Genomic DNA, 20,160 nt, shown 5'->3' with positions numbered 1-20,160 from the left:
TTCAAAGCTCTAGCAGTTCCATGATCTAGCCAAGGGATAGCCAGTAGGATGCCCCCCAGATATTGTTGAACTTCATCTTCCATTAGGCCCAGCAAGTGTGACCAATGGCCAGGAATTATTGGAATAGAAAGCCAGCAACATATGGAAGGCACCACACTGGCAGCTCCTGGTCTATCCTGTGCCATTTCTGTGACTTTACAAAGAGTCACTGCAGGAAAGTTCAGTGTTTTTCTTTGGCTGGTATACTAATGCTATTGTTTAATCTGTAGGTCTGGGCTGCTCCTTTGGTGCCAAAATGCAGGGTAAAAAAACTAATAAATTGATAGTCTCACAGTTGGTACCGCTGCAATAGTGTCTATGCTGATCCACTACCGGAGTGAGTCTTGATGAGCCAAAGTGTCTGACATTTGCTAATGTATGCCACTGTTATAGTAAAATTCTCAGTTTTAAAGTAAGCGTTTCTAGTATTAGAGTGACTTGTCCAAATAGTCAAGAGCAAAACCAGAGCTCTAAGAGTTTCCATTTCTGTTCTTATTGCAGGTAATCATTGCTCTGTCGGAGAAGAATAGGTCTCATATTCCCTACAGGAATTCTATGATGACCTCGGTGCTAAGAGACAGCCTAGGAGGGAACTGTATGACCACAATGATTGCCACACTCTCAATAGACAAAAGGAACATAGATGTATGTCCTCTCAGTTTTTATTATAATTTGCTGTCCAAGATTTAGTATTTTAAATTTATCCATTTAATTTCATTCAAATATGTTTTATAAGCTGACGGATTTAATTCTACCCTAAACCCTAGTTTGTGAAGTGATGCGGCACTGCCAGAGTAGTTGGTAAACCCTATATTTTGAACCCTATATTAAGCTGCTTCTCACGCAACACTAAGCCATACAATGGCTTAGGGCAGGGGTAGGCAATCTAAGGTCCATGGGCCACAAGCAGACCATGGGGGTCATTTAACCAGCCCCCGAGCCACCCCTGAATTGAGCCACCCGTTTGGCGAGTCCCCACACGCTGCGCTAAACTGGCGCAGTGCGTCGCAGCGACTCACATCCGCCGGAAATTGCGTCTGTGCAGACACAGATACCGGAAATCGCAGCACGCGCGCAATCTGGCCCACAGAGGGATCTCTGCTGGAGTGAACCGGTCCAGGTGAGGTAATCCTTGCCAACCCCTGGCTTAGGGCAACCTTCAGGCTCTCAGAGAGGACATTGCAGCTGATGCTGCTGTGCTGTGAGCTAAGCTGTGTTTTCCTTATTTTATCATCCAAACTCGAACTCATGGTATTTCTTACTCCAGTGAAAACGAGTACGTATACCTAGAACTGCAGCCTTAGTTCAGGAAATGTGCCCAAATGTAATTAAAATGACAATTTTCATTTTTGACTATTAATGTTTATTGAACCGTCTGTTTGGATAATGAAGTGTCCTTCAACACCTCCTGTGCACTGCTCTTGCTGCAGAGATATGCTTGTAGGAGGGCTGGGTTCACCTACTCACATGCACAGAGGAGGGGCAGATCAGGCCCTATATTGTTAATAATAATTTTCTTATTATTTTATTAAATCATTTGCAACTTAAACACTTGTATTGGTTTCATTTGCTGCATTGTTCCAAATCTGTTTGACACTATCTAGTTCCATCTTCAGTTTGGATTTCATAGACTGGAGAACTTCAAGTGTTTATTTTGCTGCTATTCTGTGAACACTGAATTTGAAGACTGTTGTCTGTTTTAAACAGGCTTCCTCAACCTTGGCTCTCCAGATGTTTTGAGACTACATTTCCCATCACCCCTGACCGCTAGTTCTGCTAGCTAGGGATCAAGGGAGTTGAAGGCCAAAAACATCCGGAGGGCCGAGTTTGAGGAAGCCTGGTTTTAAAGATTGCTGATTTAGTTTATTAATTATATAGCACACTTACTTGTCCATAATTGCATGTTAAGAAGATTTTTTTTTTTTTACATTTAGGAATCAATATCAACTTGTAGATTTGCTCAGCGAGTTGCCCTTATTAAGAATGAAGCCATTCTAAATGAAGAAATTGACCCCAGACTGGTAAGGAATTTTGGTTGTTATTTATACCTAGCATTTTTCAGGAATTCAAATTAATTTAAGAAATCAGTTCAATTTTGAAAGCTTCAGTCTGTCATCTACTTCATGTTTGACAAAATAAAAGCATGAAACATTGTACAAGATGAGAGAGGATTCCCAACAAAGTTCTTAATCATAACTTTAAATTCAGCCAATAAGAGGCACCTCTTTCATTGTTGCAGATGATAGCACGACTAAAGAAGGAAGTTCAGGACCTAAGAAATGAACTGGCCATGGTGACTGGGGAACAAAGGCAAGAAGAACTGACAGAGGAAGAGCTACAACAGTAATGTTTTGGTCTTGCTTCTTTTTTTCTCCTCTTACTTTGAAATGTTTTAGTAAGTGGCATAATAGGAATCAGTTCAATTCTTAGTACATTGATTTTAAATGCTAATATATCCCACAGATTTCCATAGACCTAATTTCCAAGTAATATATTTCAAATTAGGGTTATAATCAACAGAAAGTGTGAGATTAGATTGCTTGTCATGGAAAGCAGTTATGGGAATGTGAAGATTAGGGATGTTGTACTGCTTATGGCGAATCGTTAGGGGGTACCCTAAAGTAAACTCACCTGAGAGCCTCCATGGCACACATCTGGAATTCTGGGTGGTTGCAGGTTTGATATCTAGTTGCCAGGGGAAGGAGAACTAGTGGATGCCTAGCATGCACATCTCTTGGACTGGTGGGAAGAGGAGCAAGCAAAGGGGATGAGATAAGGATGATCTTGCAAGGTACACAGCTGTACTCCTTTCTCTGCGAGGAGGAAGGAAAGGGGTGAATAATGGTAACTGTGAATTCCTGCAGTTTAGTTCTTCCGTGGATGGTGGTGTGAGATTCCTGTTGGGGTTTAGGAGTAATTTAGTATTGTAATTCTCAAATCTTAACAAGCATTCAAGAAATGCTCTTTGTGTTGAGAAGTGCTACAGAGCTAATTTCTTGTGGCCCAAAGTCAGCTTGAATGTATAAATTATGCTATGCCCAGATGTTTAGTATTGTGGTTCTACTTTGTATAAGCAGAATGTGCTTGGCTGTGTTTGTGAAACACGTGAATTAGTAAACCTAAAACTGTAGATCCATGATAGCAGGCTGCAAAGGTTTTCTTAAGCGAACAGCTGGCTTAGTCCTTACAGGGGAATCAGCAGGGCTGCTGTTAGGGGGTGGCAAACCAGTTCCTGGATCTCCTGTCTCTCCCCTCTCTTTAAAACAACGCTGTGCTTAAAGGGTGGCTGAGCACATTGCAAAGCATAGTGTCGTTGAGACCCACAACAGATACCCCCATCTTAATTTGCCCAGATAATTACTGGTATCATAACCCAGGGCTCTCAGTCCCTATCGTTGAGGGAAGTTGCTGGGGATTCAGAGGACAACTTGGACTGGGAGGAAGATTTGCCCTCTGAACCAGCCTTTGATATCATTGCTTCATCAGAGGTCTCATCACCAAAAGGCCCCTTGATACCAATGTCTCTCCAGCCTGAAGAGGTCATATTGCCTTCTTCAGACTCTGAGGACTCCAGCTCAGAAATCATGGTGGAAGCCCAGCCTCCACCAAACTGTTGGAGTCAGTAGCTTCTACAACAGGCTGGGCCATTTAAGAATAAGGCACTTCACTAATCATGGGTGGGATTAGCTCCTCAGAGGAAGCTGTAGTCCTATTTGAGACTCAGTGTGGGTTTGCTGGTTGTTGGAGCAGTATTCAAGTCTACTTTGTATGACTTCCAGCCTAAGCACTGTTTGGAGCTATCCAGAGTGCTACCCACCTTGCTTGTTTTCCTTTAGATCTTAACCTCTGCTTTGCTTGATCTCACTTATTGGAACCTACTCTCTTCCTTGTCTGACCATGCCTTGATGGCACTTGACTTTTCTTGATCTGACTTTGCTTCCTGGATTCTTAATTGATACCAGCATAAGGTCATATGGTGTCTCTGTGCTTAGCACACATACACCACTAGAACCTTGTCGCTGGCCAGAACCACTGCCTAAGCTAGAACAGCTGGATAGGGTGGCGAAGGGGTGGTGGTGAGAGAGGTGGGGGGAAAGGAGGAGTGTCATGTTGTACAGGACTTGCTTTAGTTGCAATCCATACATATGATGCAGTTCTTGTCAACTGACTGGGGGGTGGAGTGGAGGACTCAATCCACTTACAGTGCACTGGGTCCAGAAAATCCTGTTAGCATGCCATACAAGCAAGAGCCATAATTTGTTTTCTCCCCTCTGAAAGGCAATCTAAATTTGCATCTTTATATAAAAATAGGAGTATAAAAGTTTCAGGCAAATTTGTTTCATGGGCTTGTGGCATAGGCAAGACATCTGGATCATTCAGTATGTGTTCCAGCACTTCAGATACCAGCCACCACACAAGTGGATTCAAAGAAACCATGTTGTACATTACCCAGTTGGGACTGAGGGAAACATGGTTGGCCTTGATATACTTATATCAGATTCCAGATCCCACTGAAGAAATGTCAGGATAAAACCCATTGTCTGTGTGTGATCCCACAACCTTCTCCTAACTGCTGAATCATGGTTAAGGAATTCAGAGCATTATATCTGCACAGGGCCGATGAACACTACACTGTCTTTTATTAAAACCTCCAGGAAATAAGATTTCATAATGTTTCTGGACAATCTCTTCCATTGACCAGCAGTTAGGAAAAATTTCTTAATGCTTCATACCTTTTCATCATCCTTTTAGGTATTTGTAGCTCTGTATTTGTACCCTTAGGGCATTATCATGTAGGAGTCATAAAGAAACTGTTGTTTCAGTTGAGTTTGTGATGTGACTATAAAGCCTACGTTGGCAAGAATGCTTATTTGCATTACGAATGCCTCTTTCATTCCTCCTAGGAACATAGGAAGCTACCTTGAACCATGGGCTCAAATGATTCACTTTTTTGGCATTGACTGGCAGTGGTTCTCCTCTGATGTAGAAACAACAGATGTTATCATAAACTGAGTGAGAGAGATTCAAAGGCAATCTAAATCTGATGTATGAGAAAGCCCCTTATCTTTCTCAATTGTTCATAGTTTCTATGCCAGTTTTATATTCTTGGTCTCCTCTGAATTATTCTAACTTACCGTTATCCTGTTTATTATGTGGTGATCTAAGCTAGATATGGTATGTTAGCAGGTTTAACCTGTGGTAAATAGAGCAGCAGAATTATTTCCTTGGTGCTGCATACACTGGTGTTATTCATGCAAACGTCATTTGCCTAAATTGCAACCGCATCACATTTTTGTCTCAGACTGAGGAGCTAAATTAAATTTAGATTTAAATATACTCAGAACATGATCCAGGAGAACAGGAACTTGTTAGGGGCTGACATGTACAAACAGTCTACTGGTCAAGGAGCCAAGTTGAGTCTGTTGCTGGGAATTTAGTGCTGAATAAGGAAGCACAAGCTGATCTGGAAAACCAGCAACAATGAGGCAGGTGTTGAGGTCAGGTAGTCTCTGTGGAAGACAGCCAAGAAAAATAGGAACAAATCAAGCAGATAGGAGAAGCTGAATCAGAAGCACTTACCTGGAACCCACAGAAAAGCCACAGAGCTATAGTTTTGCTTTGTTCAATTGCTTACTTATAATTGGTTACAGCAAAATGACATACAACAGATTTTCGTCTTTTTAATGTTGAATTAATTCAGATGACTATATAATTTTACAAGAAAAGGAAATGTTTATTGCATAGTGTAGAACTGATACATTGTATACAGGGTAATAGCAATTTGCATGGTTCCTATTTATTAAGGATACCTAGGGATCACATCACATCTTACAGAGAAACAAATCCATGAATGTGCACTCAGTCAGTTTTCCACATTAGCCAGTGTACTTGTGTGTGCAAACATTGCTGGATTCACGCTTCAGATGTGCACACAAAACATCAGAGGCATATATTTAAAACAATAATGGGCCTAGCAATAATTGCTTCCAGGGGAACAATTTGTTTTGAATAGTAAGTGGCCCAGATGAATAGCCAGACTGAAGAGGTCTCTGTTCATTTCCTTGTCAACAGTGGAAGTTGTTAGGTGGCCATACATGAAGCCAGCCACTACTGCAAAGCCTAACCCTCAGCACAAGACTAGATAGAATAGAATAAGCACAGTGTATATCAGCCTGAGAAAGAATGAGATACAAAGGGCAGGGTTCATCTAATGTAAGGTTACCAGACGTCCCAGTTTCCCGGGGACAGTCCCCGGATTTACAAACCAGTCCCCATACAAAATCCATTGAAGTTGAAAAGTGCCCCCGGATTCATTGAAAAAAATCTGGTAACCTTAATCTAATGAGTCCTATCAGCGAAAGCCCTGTGCAAGGACTTCCACTTCTGCAGTGGGACTCCCCTCCTCCTCCTATACCCCCCTGCAAGTGACTGGGGAGTTGGAAGAAAACATAGAACAATATGCAGGAGGAGGAGAGTGGGGTTCATTCTGCCTAGCAGGCTGAATACTTAGTCTGGTTATAGAGGAAAGCTTTTGCTTGGTACCTAAAGTTATATAATGATGGCACCAGTGAGCCTTCTTGGGTAGACATTTGGAGCAACAACACATCATGCTTCTTTCAGCACATTTTAACCCCTTCTTCTGATATAGTGTGCACAAGCAACCAGCAAGTTGTCCTGCACAGCATCTCCAGCTGCTCCTGTTGCTTTAAGCCCTTCCTTGTCTGTGGAGGAGGGGATGGTAGAGACTGTAACTGGGACTGTCTTTTCCACCTTTGCGCCTTCCTGCAACTCTTCCCCTGCCTCCTCTTCTCCTGTCTGCAGCCTCTTCCTCTTCGTCCTGTATCATGGGTGGTACAGATCCCCACAAATCAATGACCCCTTCCCCAGATTATCCTCCCATACCCCCACCTCCTCTGCCCACCCTTCAGACCCTGCCTATCCCTGGCAATGTCCATTCAACTAAGCCCAGCTGTTTTATTATTTTTTTTCATGACATTTGCAATGAAATGAAAACCAAATGTTCAGATTGTTTTTAGTGAATTGATTCCCGCACAAAACATAAATAAGCAGTCTTGTAAATAAAGTAGCAACTTCTTTGGAAAAATCTAACCTTAGTTTCTGCTTTGATTATTATGTGCGCCACGCTGAAATAAGTGGGATAGACTGCTAAGTGTATTAAGTTTTGCAGCTAAGTCTTGTGCATATTTCCTAGTAAATAAGTTCCAGTTTTCAATGGGATTTACTTTAAAGTAAGTTTAAAGAAAATATAGATACTTACAACCTTGGGTATGTAGTTTGTGTACTTCAAAAATACTGCTGATTATTTTGAAAATCTATTGTATTGAGTTTAAACAACAACTTTCAGATTTTGAATTACTGCCTTTGGATGCTGTTGTCAGGCTTTCTTAATATGAAACTGATCTATAAATGTTCATTTAAACTGGTGTTTCTTGTTTAGTAATAGTTGCCAGCATCTGCGCACATTAAAAAAAAAAAAATAGCAACATAGATTAAATAGCAACATGCATCCTCTCTAAAGGAGATAGTACTGTATACTTAGAGGCTTCTGTATTATAGGGTTTTTAACGCTGGATTTAAATGGAATCTTTCTCCTTTTTATATTTTATGAGGAGCATGCCAGAAGTAAAGGGAGAGGCCTTTTTTTGTTTGGACAATGTTGGTATAAGTTCTTCCGCCAGATGAGCTCACTAGCAACTTAACTTTGCCCAGAAAGTCAGGATTTCAAATCAAAACTGCTGTGTTCCATAGCACCCACGCTTCCAGAATCCACGCCAGTTGGAACTCTTTAAGGCACAGATTACAAGTGCTGGCTTAGCACTTTAGTTTATTAATATCTTTACCTTACTACCTTTATATTGTCAAACAGAATAGAAATAGTCCTACAAATTCATACAGCAATGCATCTGCTTCAAGCATTGGACTGTAAACCTAGTAGGTAATATGGTATCTGAAAATATGATTAGGAGGGTTCATAACAGACTGATTTAAACATTATCTTTCTTTTATGTATCAAATTTACATATTACCCTTTTTTCCTGCAAGGAGCTCAAGACAGCATATAGGATTTTTCCCCTTCTAGATTTTACCCTGAGAGAGATGAGACTGAGAGAGAATGCCTGGCAGCAAGTTACCCAGTGAGATTTATGCCTGAATGGGGATTTGAACCTGGATCTGGTCCAGCACTCTAACCACTAAGCTAGATTATTGCAGGGAGTTAGACTAGATGACCTTCAGGGTACCTTCCAGCTCTATAGTTCTTTGATTCACTTCTTACCAGTTCATTTCTATCCCAATTCATGGGTTGCTTTTTGACCAATAAGGTCCTAAATAGTCTCCAATTAGGATATTTCAAGGACTCTCACAATCTGTTTATACCTATATGAATTCTTTGATCGCTATCCTGTGGGTTAAGCCTCTCCACCCATCCCAGGTGTAGGAATTTGTAGGAATACAAATTATAGGCCCTTCTCTACATTTCCCACACCTTGCTTTTTCTATGGAATTGACATCTTTTGGGTACTCATTTTCTAGAGGTCATCCAGATTCCTGTTTTGCAGGGGTTTGGACTAGATGATCCTCATGATCCCTTCCAACTCTACACTTCTATAATTCTATGCAGTTCTTTCTAAACTGTCAATCCCAAGCTTTTCTGCAGCTCTCCCTTACCTTTAAATGGAACACTTCCTCTTTGCAGGTTCAGCCAGTTTTATTGCTTCATGTTGATAGCAGCTGGGATGTGACTGAATAGTTTTCCCTTGAAAGGCCTTTCTGGAAAGCACCCTGTGCCATGGTTTTGGTTTTTTTTCTTACAGCTTTCCTCTTGTTTTGTTCCTTTTATTTTTAAGATAGCCTGATTTATAATACTGTTTGCTACTCTAGATCGTAATAATTAAAAGATGAATGAATGATTCTTCCACCCGCCACATAGGGAAAATAGCTGACATGCGGCAATTCCAAGAGTGTCTATTTAAAGAGAAATTATTCACTAATTCCACAGCTGGAATCAGTAGGAAGCAATAAAACAACTGAACTTGCATACAGTAACATTTATTTGAAGTGCCAGAGATCTTTGCTGAATGGAACTTTCACTGAAAATAGAAATTCTAAAAGGATAGGAAGGGGAAAGGGAGTGTTACTTAATATAGCGCTATATTAATTCCACCTCCAACTAATTGCAGGAAAAGAATACTTCAGCACTCATGGTCTCATCAGTTATGGCACCACACTTGTTGAACACACCTTTCCGATAAAGATCTGCTTGGCTTCTGCAACATTACAAAGGTCTTTCTCTTTTGTAGAACACTCAGCAGACGTCATGCAGAATAATTAAAACACAGATAGTTTTATCTGGTTCTGTTCTTTGGTAGTTGCTCATTGTATAGGTATATTCTGACCTGCTTTTACTGCTTTATTGAGATTTGTTGACCACCTTGGGGATCTTTTAATGATAGAATAGTGTAATATAACTATTTTTATAGCTAAGTAAATATGTACTATAAATAAACATTGAAATAAACTATATTTTCAGTTACAGGATAACAGAATAAATTAATTTTCTGATTCATGGCAAGAGAGTATTTGGTATCAAATCTTGCCACTAATATATATTAGCACAACTCAAATGAGCTGAAAAATACTATGTGTAATGAAATAGTGGAACCATTTTTCATTCATATATACCTATATATATAACCCCAACTTTTGAACCTAGCTTCATTGTGTGCTTCCACAGAAGGTTTTCTTCGAATGGAAATTGTATCCTTTGTACCATTTTTTGTACAAATTGTATCCTTTGTATCATTTTTCGTGGACATGTTAAAGAAAAGATGAACAGCACCTGTTGGTCGTTGACTGAAAATAGGATGTTCAGCCTCATCACTAAGATTGACACCTATATACCTTCGAGTCTTTAACAGTTTATTATTGCACTAAATGTTACAATACATTTTGTTTGTTCGTTCATTTAGTCATTCATTTAAATAATGTATATACTGCTTAATACCAAGATTTCTAAGCAGGGTGCAATAGAAATGCAGCATACATCATAAAATTAGTTACAATTAGCTGTAAGATTATGGGACGCGGGTGGCACTGTGGTCTAAACCATAGAGTCTAGGGCTTGCCGATCAGAAGGTTGGCGGTTCAATTCCCTGCAACGGGGTGAGCTCCCATTCTTCAGTCCCAGCTGCTGCCCACCTAGCAGTTCGAAAGCATGCCCAAAAGAGCAAGTAGATAAATAGGTACCGCTCCGGTGGGAAGGTAAACGGCATTTCCGTGCGCTGCTCTGGTTCACCAGAAGCAGCTTAGTCATGCTGGCCACATGACCTGGAAGCTGTCTACGGACAAATGTCGGCTCCCTTGCCCTGTAGAGCAAGATGAGCGTTCAACCCAGAGTCGTTCACGACTGGACCTGTCAGGGATACCTTTACCTTTTAACTGTAAGATTAGAAACACTCCAAATGCCTTCTGAAATTAGAAGAAATATATTTACTAAGGCACCAGTATCTGATCTCAGCCAGCATGTAATTCCACAGAATTGGGTGCTCACTGGTGGAGGATACAAGCCATGCATCTGAACTGTGGGAGACTACAAACAACGGATTCCCACTATCAGGTGGTACTTAAAATATCCTGGATTCAAGCTGTTTAGGGCATTGTTAATACAAGAACCTTAAACCTGGCTTAGTAGTATAAGGGTAGCCAATGGAAGCTTTTAAGCATCAGAGTTATGTTCCAGCAGCTATCTGTACCAACAGTCTTGCTGTAGAATATTTGAATGTTGACTTCCATTTGCCATGCTGGCTGGGGCTAATAGGAGTAATAATAACAATAATTTCCCCCCACTTCAGTACACAGTGGTTTATATGCAGGCATTTGCGTGGAAGTAATTTAAACATGTATTAAGAAAAAGGATATGTAGCTTTTGTTACTTGAAAATTTGGGACTCAGTGAGGGAGGAAATCAGGACCTGGGGCATTATACAATTATCTCATGTGGCTAAAAAGCATCCATTGGCCTCTGTTTTTAAAAATGTTTATACCACATAATGATTAGCATCTGTACAACTTTTAAACGCCAGAGACTCAGTGATGCACTTTATTGAAGTGGTTACCTAGAAATATAACTTGCTTAAATTAATACAGCATCTTTTTCATAAATAGGGTCCATCAATAGAGTTTTGTATTTTGGACACATCTGTCAGTCCCCTCTTATAACAATATTCCCCATTAGTCCTCCTTGCTGCATTGATTGTCGTTTTGCTTGTAGAATGCTAAGGCATTAATCAAATCAGTGCTGCTGTGAAGGCTCACTGTGTTCATTCTGCATACATTTCACTTCTCAACTGTAGAAGTCGCTTATACAGGTTAAACCACAGAGCCTAGGGCTTGTCGATCAGAAGGTCAGCGGTTCGAATCCCTGTGACGGGGTTAGCTCCCTTTGCTCGGTCCCTGCTCCTGAAAGCACATCAAAGTGCAAGTAGATAAATAAGTAAACGGCATTTCCGGCGGGAAGGTAAATGGCATTTCCGTGCGCTGCTCTGGTTCGCCAGAAACTGCTTAGTCATGCTGGCCACATGACCCAGAAGCTGTACGCTGGCTCCCTTGGCCAATAAAGCGAGATGAGCGCCGCAACCCCAGAGTCATCTGCGACTGGACCTAATGGTCAGGGGTCCCTTTACCCTTTATTCTGCAATGATAAGCCGGTTGTGCTATCACTAAATTATTCCTGTTGTGAAGGCTCATTGCATACATATACTTGAATTATCACATACAGTACTTTTACACTCCCTTGCCATTTAACTCCAGTTTTAGGAATTTTTGTTTGAAGACCATGGCTGATCCTAGGGAATTAATTGTTCTTTAAGTGATCTTCACTTCTGCATGTGATATAATATTCCAGGGTCTGTTGTAAAAGACAAAAGCAGCTATAAATGAACCATAGTTTACAAATAAGGTCAAAGAGAGGGCTTCCAAAATTCCTCTGTGCACTGGTCTCTTCTCTTGTGTCTCATAGCCATGTGATCCTACATATTATTCGGAATTTTAAACATAACCTTCCTGCACTTTTAGAAAGCAATTACTAATTTAATGTTGGACGTCACTTAAGTTGATAGTTTTAAAAAATTGTTATTTGTTTTCAATGCACTATAAAAATAAGGAATGTTAAAAAGGATTGTTGAATACAGTTCTAGCACACAATTTTAAATTAAAAAAATTAAACATTCAGTATCGTTTTGCTTTCTAACACCTCATTATCTCAAGCTTTAATGTTGTAAAATTAGAATTTTATCCATGTTGGGTCATTAGATTGTTAATGTCTGCAAATTTAGCACTTCATTTTCTACCACTCAGAGTTGCAGAGTCCAATGTCCTGCTGCTTGATTTTTCACTAATAAAAGCTATTTGACTGCTTTGGTGCAGAAGTATTTATCCCAGAAGTATAGTATATGAAGTGCTACAGGTTAGAGGGAAAATTTCTACATATTTTTAAATATCTCTTGATAGGGGTATCCATTGCAAATGCATAAGAGGATTAAAATGGAATTCAGAATACTAGACTACCTAGTCATGCTTTGCTGTTCATGTATGCTATTCTTAATCCTAATAATATTCTGGAGTTGACATTATTTGTAAGCAATTGCTAATTTATGGCTGTTAGTGTTTTTTTAATCACAGATACAGATACACTCTGTATCTGAAGAAGTGTGCATGCACACGAAAGCTCATACCAAGAACTAACTTAGTTGGTCTTTAAGGTGCTACTGGAAGGATTTTTTTTTGTTTTGACTATGGCAGACCAACACGGCTACGTATCTGTAACTGGTACTATTCTTAATGTTTTCTAAATCATGTGCAAAAGCCAAATTTGGCCCTTGCCTGGCATGGACTTTCCCACACTAGGGAAAGTTTAATTTCCTGTCATGTTGGTAAACATTTCCATCAGTTCTGAACACATAAACTTTGGACTCAGCTATACAGCTGCAAATAAGTCATTTTAAGTGTATTGTAAAGTGCAGTATGCAAATGTGAAACTAGATGGTGATAGTGAGCTATGGCAAATTCAATATATTTTTCAAAACATTTTTTTTAAAAAAAACATTTTAACAGTGTTTTTTAATATGTGTGTTGATTCCACCTTTAAAGTCAATGACATTCTTTAAAAAAAACAGCAGCAACAACAACATGTTGGTGCATAAGAAAAAAGCTGCAAAATTCACATTTGATTGGATACTTCTACTGGACTGTGCCCTTCATATACCAGGACTCCTATTCTCTTTGATGGGATGTAAGACCGCTGCATAGGGAAGGACATGTGGTACTGTGAATATCAGTGTCTCAGTATGGAAGGGAGAGATTTGCTCTCGGATTCTGTTTGTGCATGATAAGTTGAAACAGAATGGAAGTGAAGATTCACATTCACATTTGCATCCAGCTGCAAATGATTCTGTGTGGTGAAAGAGACAACAGTCACATTGCTTTCAATGGAACAAACATTCAAATACAGATCCCCATTCCTGCTCTGGTGCAATTAAGTCATGTACAAATACCATTCCTGAGAGTCACTAGAGCTGGCTGGGTGGAGGGCTTCCTTTTCTCTGGGGCCTCTCTGGGCACAATTGGGTTGCCAGAGTGCAATAATAATTTTTTTTTTAATTTCAATATTGCTAACTATATATAGTTGCTAAATGCAACCCCTTAATTTTTCAGGAAATAATTGTTCTGAAAATAATGGGCTCAGTGGTGGCATACAGGATTGTTTCACCTAAATATAGTGACTGTGTTAACTTGCTAATCCTTGGCTTCCAGAAGCAAGTCAAAATTTGAAACGATAAGGTTATGAAGATATTTCCCCCACTATTCTTCCAGAGGGTTGTAGTTCAGTTTTTGGTGATTGGGTGATACTCATCCATCTTTTACTTGATGTCAACCCTTTGAAATTAATGAAAGTGACTATGTTAGGTCCATGAATTTTAATAGGTCTGCTTCCAAAAAAAATTAGTGGACTAGTTGAGGTGACATTTAAAACAAAACAAAAAACTTACTGTAGCCAAAACCTTTTTTTTTAAATTCAAAAACATTATTTTAAACATTATTTTAAAACAATATATCCGTTTGTGATACTGTATATTGGGAAACACCACTTGTGGTATATTGGAAACAAGCTTGCTCTCAGTCTGGTATGCCTATTTGCTTTTATCTTCTGAAGATTAAGTATATTTTCTGAAAGGTCGTATTTCCTCCTGAATTTAGGGTAGACGAACAGATTAAAAGTTTTTTGGAAGATATGGATCCTGAGACCACATTGGAGTTGGGAGCTGATATGCGGAAGATCAAACACTCTTTCAACCATTTAAAGGTATGCTTCATTGGCTGCCATTTTCAGGGGTGAGGAAGCCTTCAACACAATAATAACACACCATGTGTTTTCATTTACTAGACATTCCAGGGAGAAAGGGAGAAGGAAATAAAAGCCCCAAATCAGAACTCCATAAAACGATACAACTGAAGCACTAAATACATTGTTCATTTCTCACAGGAGAAAATAAATTGCTTTTGGTATGCATATTGTAATCGAGAGAATCTGAGTTGTCTGGTTTGAATGTAATGTTCCTAGATTAATTAGTAAGCTTGGAATGAGAACTATGCTCATGCACTCCTTTTTCTCAAGCATCAGTTTTGGTCATGGATTCTTCAAATCAGAGTTTCCAAGGTGGGAGTACTGTGGTTTAATGTCTGTTTGCTAATGAGGATCTGAAACCATGGTTTAAAATGTGGTTTTTAAACAAACTATTATTCGAGCGTCAAAGCCAGTGGTTGGGGAGAAGTGGCTCCAGCTACCACTACAAGAGCTTCTGATGAATCAACTTGCACTTAGGGCAGAGATAAGAAGCAGAAACTGCAATTTCAACATAAACAGTAGTTCATCTTCATTTACTGCAAAAAAGTAGATAATTATTGTTTTAATAATTTTATACACTGTGTGAAGTCCACCTATATATTTTACATAAACAGACAAGCAAGCCATATTTTATTCAGCTGGGAACTATATATCCATATTTACCTATATTTACCTATGGGTTAGCCAAACTTTCATTACTGAAGTATTCCAGAAATAAGAGTAAATAGTTATGCTTTATTAGCTAAATTAACATTGCACAGTTGCTTAATTAATATTCCCTAAGAACTGCTGAGCATCACTTTATTGCTAATTTTTACAAAATGTAAATACACCAGATTGCTGATTTAGGACAGGACATTAAGATGTTTGTAGAGAAATGGGGTCAGTGGCAAAAGAAATTGTGTATAAATGCAAAGCAGGAAATAAACTGAGATGAGAAAAGAGATGCTACTAGAAAGAGGTTTAAATGTAAGGATGAGGAAACCAACAGAGATAGCAGAAGGCTGGAGAAGGGTGACATCAGATAAAAGTGATGAAAGTAACAGTTCCATTCAAAATTGATTGAAGTGGAATGAGAAGACAGGCAAGAGAGCCATTGCAGTGGTCAGCAGCAGTAGCATTTGTCTTTTACCTAGGCTAAATAAGTTGTTGCAATTTGCTTCTGATGGAGGTAGGTCAACAGAATGTCAAAACTAAAGAACTGACAATTGCTTTTGTTCCATTTAATAGAGATTGGTTAATAATGCAAAGTTACCTAACAACCATCTGCTTGCATCAGACACTAATAATTCAATTGGCTATGAAGAGTTGAAGAAGCTGAAGGATCTTCTGCAGCAACGAGACAATGAAATCAGTATCCTTGTCAACGAAACTGAGATAGTCACCAGTCTTCAAGTAAAATGGCCACTAATTTTACATGTCAATTCAAAAATGCAATGTGACTAAAGTGTGTGTGTGTGAGAGAGAGAGAGAGCTGAGGTATTGACCTGGCTTTCCATAGTGAACTACTCACACCTAAGCATCCTAGCTAGGGAAAAGTCTGATACAGGTTCCCCCTGAAGTTGCCCAATGTTTCCATGTCAAGCAGCACTGGACAATCACCTCCCTTAGTTTAAGATAGAACATCTCCCCACCATCACCACCATTCCACCTGCCACAGGGATGAGGCAGCTCTGCCTGACTCTCTTCCTCTGACCAGAGGTGTGTTTGCAGGTATAGGTAATATTCTCGGGAACAGAGATAAATCCCAATCCCTGTAAGAGGTGAGCATTCTCCTTAACTATGCTTGGCTATCTCAGGGACAGTCCACCTATCCACCTTATATTACTGCTATTATCCTTGTTCATTTTTCTCGCAGGCACCCTGATTGCGGAGGATTTCTATAGCACTTTGTCATACCCTTCTAGGGACCATCTCAGACCATCCTATACATGTGCTTGAGAACAACATAACAGCGTTCTGTATATTCTAGCTACTGTAATAACCAGCTCCAGATATGATGAGTTAACTAAGTTATTTCCCACCTAAATATGCATGGACCTTATTTTCCATGAATCAATAATTTGCCTTCCAGTTAAATTTGTATGATTGCATAACTACACAACAATCTCAGAAGGCAATGTCCCCTCCTGTTTCCTACCCCACTGATCCATTTTACACCTTCAGAAGCAAATATGAATGATTTCTGACCCCAGAAAAGGTCATCTGACTACAACCCACATCATCACTAGACAGCTTAGCCAATGGTCAGGAATGATGAGAATTGTAGTTCAACATCATCTGGGGGCCCAAGGTTGAAAAACCCTGCCTTAGGCCTAGAGAAAGAGACAAATAGGGCCACATGCCCTATGAAATCCATGCCCAATGAAACTATTTAAAGGCAGTGAGCCCTCATTGCACCTGTATAACAGGGGCAGAGGAAGGGGGTGTGGTGGGTGCAGGCTGCCCTGGGTGTCACCACTGGTGGGGTGACAAAATGCCAGGCGGCACTCACTGTGGGGCCTCCTGGGAGAGACGTGGTGGCTTGGGCACACACAGGCTCTGTGCTGCCCAAACGGTCCGCCCGCTGCCTCCCCCCCCCAGCTGTAGGGCGGCTGAGTGGGAGGAGGCAGGCAGACTCCAGAGACCGTGCGGTGGGCCCTGCCCCTATGGGCGGCTCGCCCCACCCCTAGGCGTGCCACCCCAGGCGCCTGAGCGGCTTCCTCCACCGCTGCCATATAATATGGCTCAAAGAGGAGAATCCATTTGGTACCACCCGTTGGGGGTAGTACATGCAGGCAGTGCCATTCACTGACCCCAGCAGGATGGTTTATAGCTTCCCTCCCCGGCACCAATTCAAATCAGGCTGGTTTGGGGAGTCTCCTGAACATCTGCAGCCACTCAGGCAGATGGTCTACATCCTCAGTTGGGCCTAGTCCTGATGTTGAATGCCTCTCAGAGCAACAGCCTCTTAGAGACAGCTGCTTCTACAAGGGGACAGAGGGCCTGATGTTAGCCTGTACTGTTCCCTACTCACCACCTCCTCCTCCTGCTCCTGCTGCTGCTGCCTTCAGTTGGGCTGAGTGGCAATCCAGCCACTATTTCCACTCCACCTGCACTCTCACAGTGGCAGGGGACTCCCAGAACCACAAGAGTATGCATGTCTTCACCAGAATGGGGCAGAAGCTGGGAGAGACTGACAGCTCCTGTCCCATAAACTCCCCCTCACACAGGTAATGCTGCAGGTCAGGGGAGCCTCTTTCTGAAAGGAGACACATTGGTATTTCAGCTGGGTTAGACATAACGTTTGTATTTCATTGTCTGAGTGAGTTCTTCAACTAAATTCCATAACAAATGTTTGCTACACCTTTTTTACCAGACTCCAAGGTTTATTCTTATTGCCTGCTCTGAAGCAGGCTAGTTTAATCTCCTGGATGTAAAAGCTTTAGTGTGTTGCTTAGTCCTGACCTAGATCCAGGTTTCTGGGAACCTTATGTGAAGCACTTTCTTAAAAATAATAATAATGGAAAATAGCAATGCTATATAAAGCACTATTTATTGCCATTCAAAAAGTTGAATTTCCTGTAATTGTTATTTTTAGTCAAATGAAATGTTGCTGAACTGTGGATTTAGAGTAAATGTAAATTTTTATTAAACCTAAGATTCAATATATATAAAATTTAGCTTTTGAAATAGTGCTGTGCATTCGATAAATTCATAGTAAATATATACATATGGGACGCAGGTGGCGCTGTGGGTTAAAGCCTCAGCGCCTAGGACTTGCTGATCGAAAGGTCGGCGGTTCGAATCCCTGCGGCGGGGTGTGCTCCCGCTGCTCGGTCCCAGCGCCTGCCAACCTAGCAGTTCGAAAGCACCTCCGGGTGCAAGTAGATAAATAGGGACCGCTTACCAGCGGGAAGGTAAACGGCGTTTCTGTGTGCGGCTCTGGCTCGCCAGAGCAGCGATGTCACGCTGGCCACGTGACCCGGAAGTGTCTCCGGACAGCACTGGCCCCTGGCCTCTTAAGTGAGATGGGCGCACAACCCCAGAGTCTGTCAAGACTGGCCCGTACGGGCAGGGGTACCTTTACCTTTACCTTTAAATATATACATAGCTGTAGTTTTAGTAAGGTATAGAAAATATAATTACTGTATTCTAGTTTTTGGTTATTTGAAAGAACTGCAGGCAGATAACAGCGTTTTATTTTTGAACTGCGGCAAAAAAAACCTATTCTGGGTTAAAATCAGATCTGGTTTAAAAGTCCATTTATATAACATGAACCACATTTTATATGATGTTGTTTAATATTTAGATATGTTTTACAGTCAGAAGAATCACTGCATGGTTAAGCTGGATAGGTCAAACTGTATCCCACCACTGTAAAACCTGAATATAATAAATGTTATTAAAATATTGAAGAGTTGTCAAAACTGAAATTTGGCATGGTATATCTACATGACGTGACATGCTCTGATTAATTTTCAGACTGATGCATTGAGGAATTGCTGAGATAATGTGCTTAAAATCTTTTACCTTTGTGCCCCCTCCCTCCATTTGTGACCATTCTTTGCCCTGGCATAACATATCACCAAGTTTTTTCTTGACCTCTTTTAACACTCTTCCTGTTCTGGCTAAAATCTATTTTGTCTTTATGGAGATTTTTTCTTTTAAATCAGCTTTCCACCTAGCTGCCGGCCAACAGCAGAAGCAATGATGGTACCATAGGGCTATTCTCTCAGCTCTGCTGAGAGACCAGCTTCATGGATAGCTCATTTCGTAGAGCATGAGTCTCTCAATCTAAGGGTTGTTGGTTTGAGCCCCATGTTGGGCAAAAGATAGGTTGGACTAGATAATGCTTGTGGTCCTTTCCAGCTCTATGACTCTATAATTCCTCCACTCCCTTCGTTGTTTCCATTCAAGCTCATCATTTTACAAGCTTCATAACTTGAACTGGCATTTCAGTTTTTCATGGTTCTCTTACTTCCCCATCCCACTTTTCCTTTTGTGTACAATCTTTTAGATTGTAAGTGTGTAGACATGGACTGTCTTGTTTGTTAGTGATACTATGTAAGCTGCTCCATGAGTCTATTAGGCTGAAGTGCAGAGTAAATTGGCTGAAGACGAAAACAATGGAAAAGTAAAAAGTATCCTAGTTGTACCTTACTTTCCTATGAAGATTGGGACTGGTGGTAGTGAGTGAAACTTATTTGACTTTTGGAGGGGGGCTTAGTCAATTTAAATTGATTTAAGGTAGTCTGGGGGCTTTTTAGCAAGTTTCTTATTTTTAAAGTACTTTAAAGGTAAAGCCTCTGAGAGGCTAGGAAGTGTTCCTGCCATACACTTCTTAACACAGCCAGAAGAATGTCCTGGAAATGATGCAGGGGGGTCCACCTCCCCCCCAACCCCCCCAACCCCAACCCCCCACATAAAACATTCTGTTGGTTGAAAGTTCAGATCAGCCATGGTAAATAAATTAAGTTCCCCTATTAAGCAAACAATTTAAGTAAGGACAAGTCATGTTGCAGTGCATGGTCAGTCTAAGCCACTTCCTTCAACAACGACTGTCAGAAGCCTGAGAAGGAAGTTGTGGCTGCCAAGTAAGGTGGAGAAGTGTTTTGTGCATAAGCGTGGGATTTGTGAGGATTTGCAAGTGTGTTAAGGCCTTTATCTGTCTGTGTTTGGAGGGTTCTGGGCAGCTGGTTCCAACACTGTTCAACTGTG

General features: G+C 40.6%; 1 protein-coding gene across 5 annotated transcripts in view; it reads left to right on the top strand.

Annotated features, from left to right (window-relative positions):
- KIF6 (kinesin family member 6) overlaps nucleotides 1-20,160 on the top strand; it is a 148,864-nt gene that overhangs the window by 35,601 nt on the left and 93,103 nt on the right. For all 5 annotated transcript variants that reach the window (XR_014562509.1, XR_014562510.1, XR_014562511.1 and 2 more), the window contains exons 8-12: nucleotides 541-684; nucleotides 1,974-2,060; nucleotides 2,279-2,382; nucleotides 14,313-14,418; nucleotides 15,691-15,814. Coding sequence is in view for 1 of the 5 variants with exons in the window: in XM_083732325.1 (XP_083588451.1) it covers nucleotides 541-684; nucleotides 1,974-2,060; nucleotides 2,279-2,382; nucleotides 14,313-14,418; nucleotides 15,691-15,814 (565 nt within the window). In the remaining 4 variants the exon portion in view is untranslated. The remainder of the gene's footprint in view (nucleotides 1-540; nucleotides 685-1,973; nucleotides 2,061-2,278; nucleotides 2,383-14,312; nucleotides 14,419-15,690; nucleotides 15,815-20,160) is intronic.

This window comes from Podarcis gaigeae, assembly GCF_964106915.1.
Source record: "Podarcis gaigeae genome assembly, chromosome: 3".
NCBI classification, from domain to species: Eukaryota; Metazoa; Chordata; class Lepidosauria; order Squamata; family Lacertidae; genus Podarcis; species Podarcis gaigeae.
This window is presented reverse-complemented; position numbering and strand designations above follow the sequence as displayed.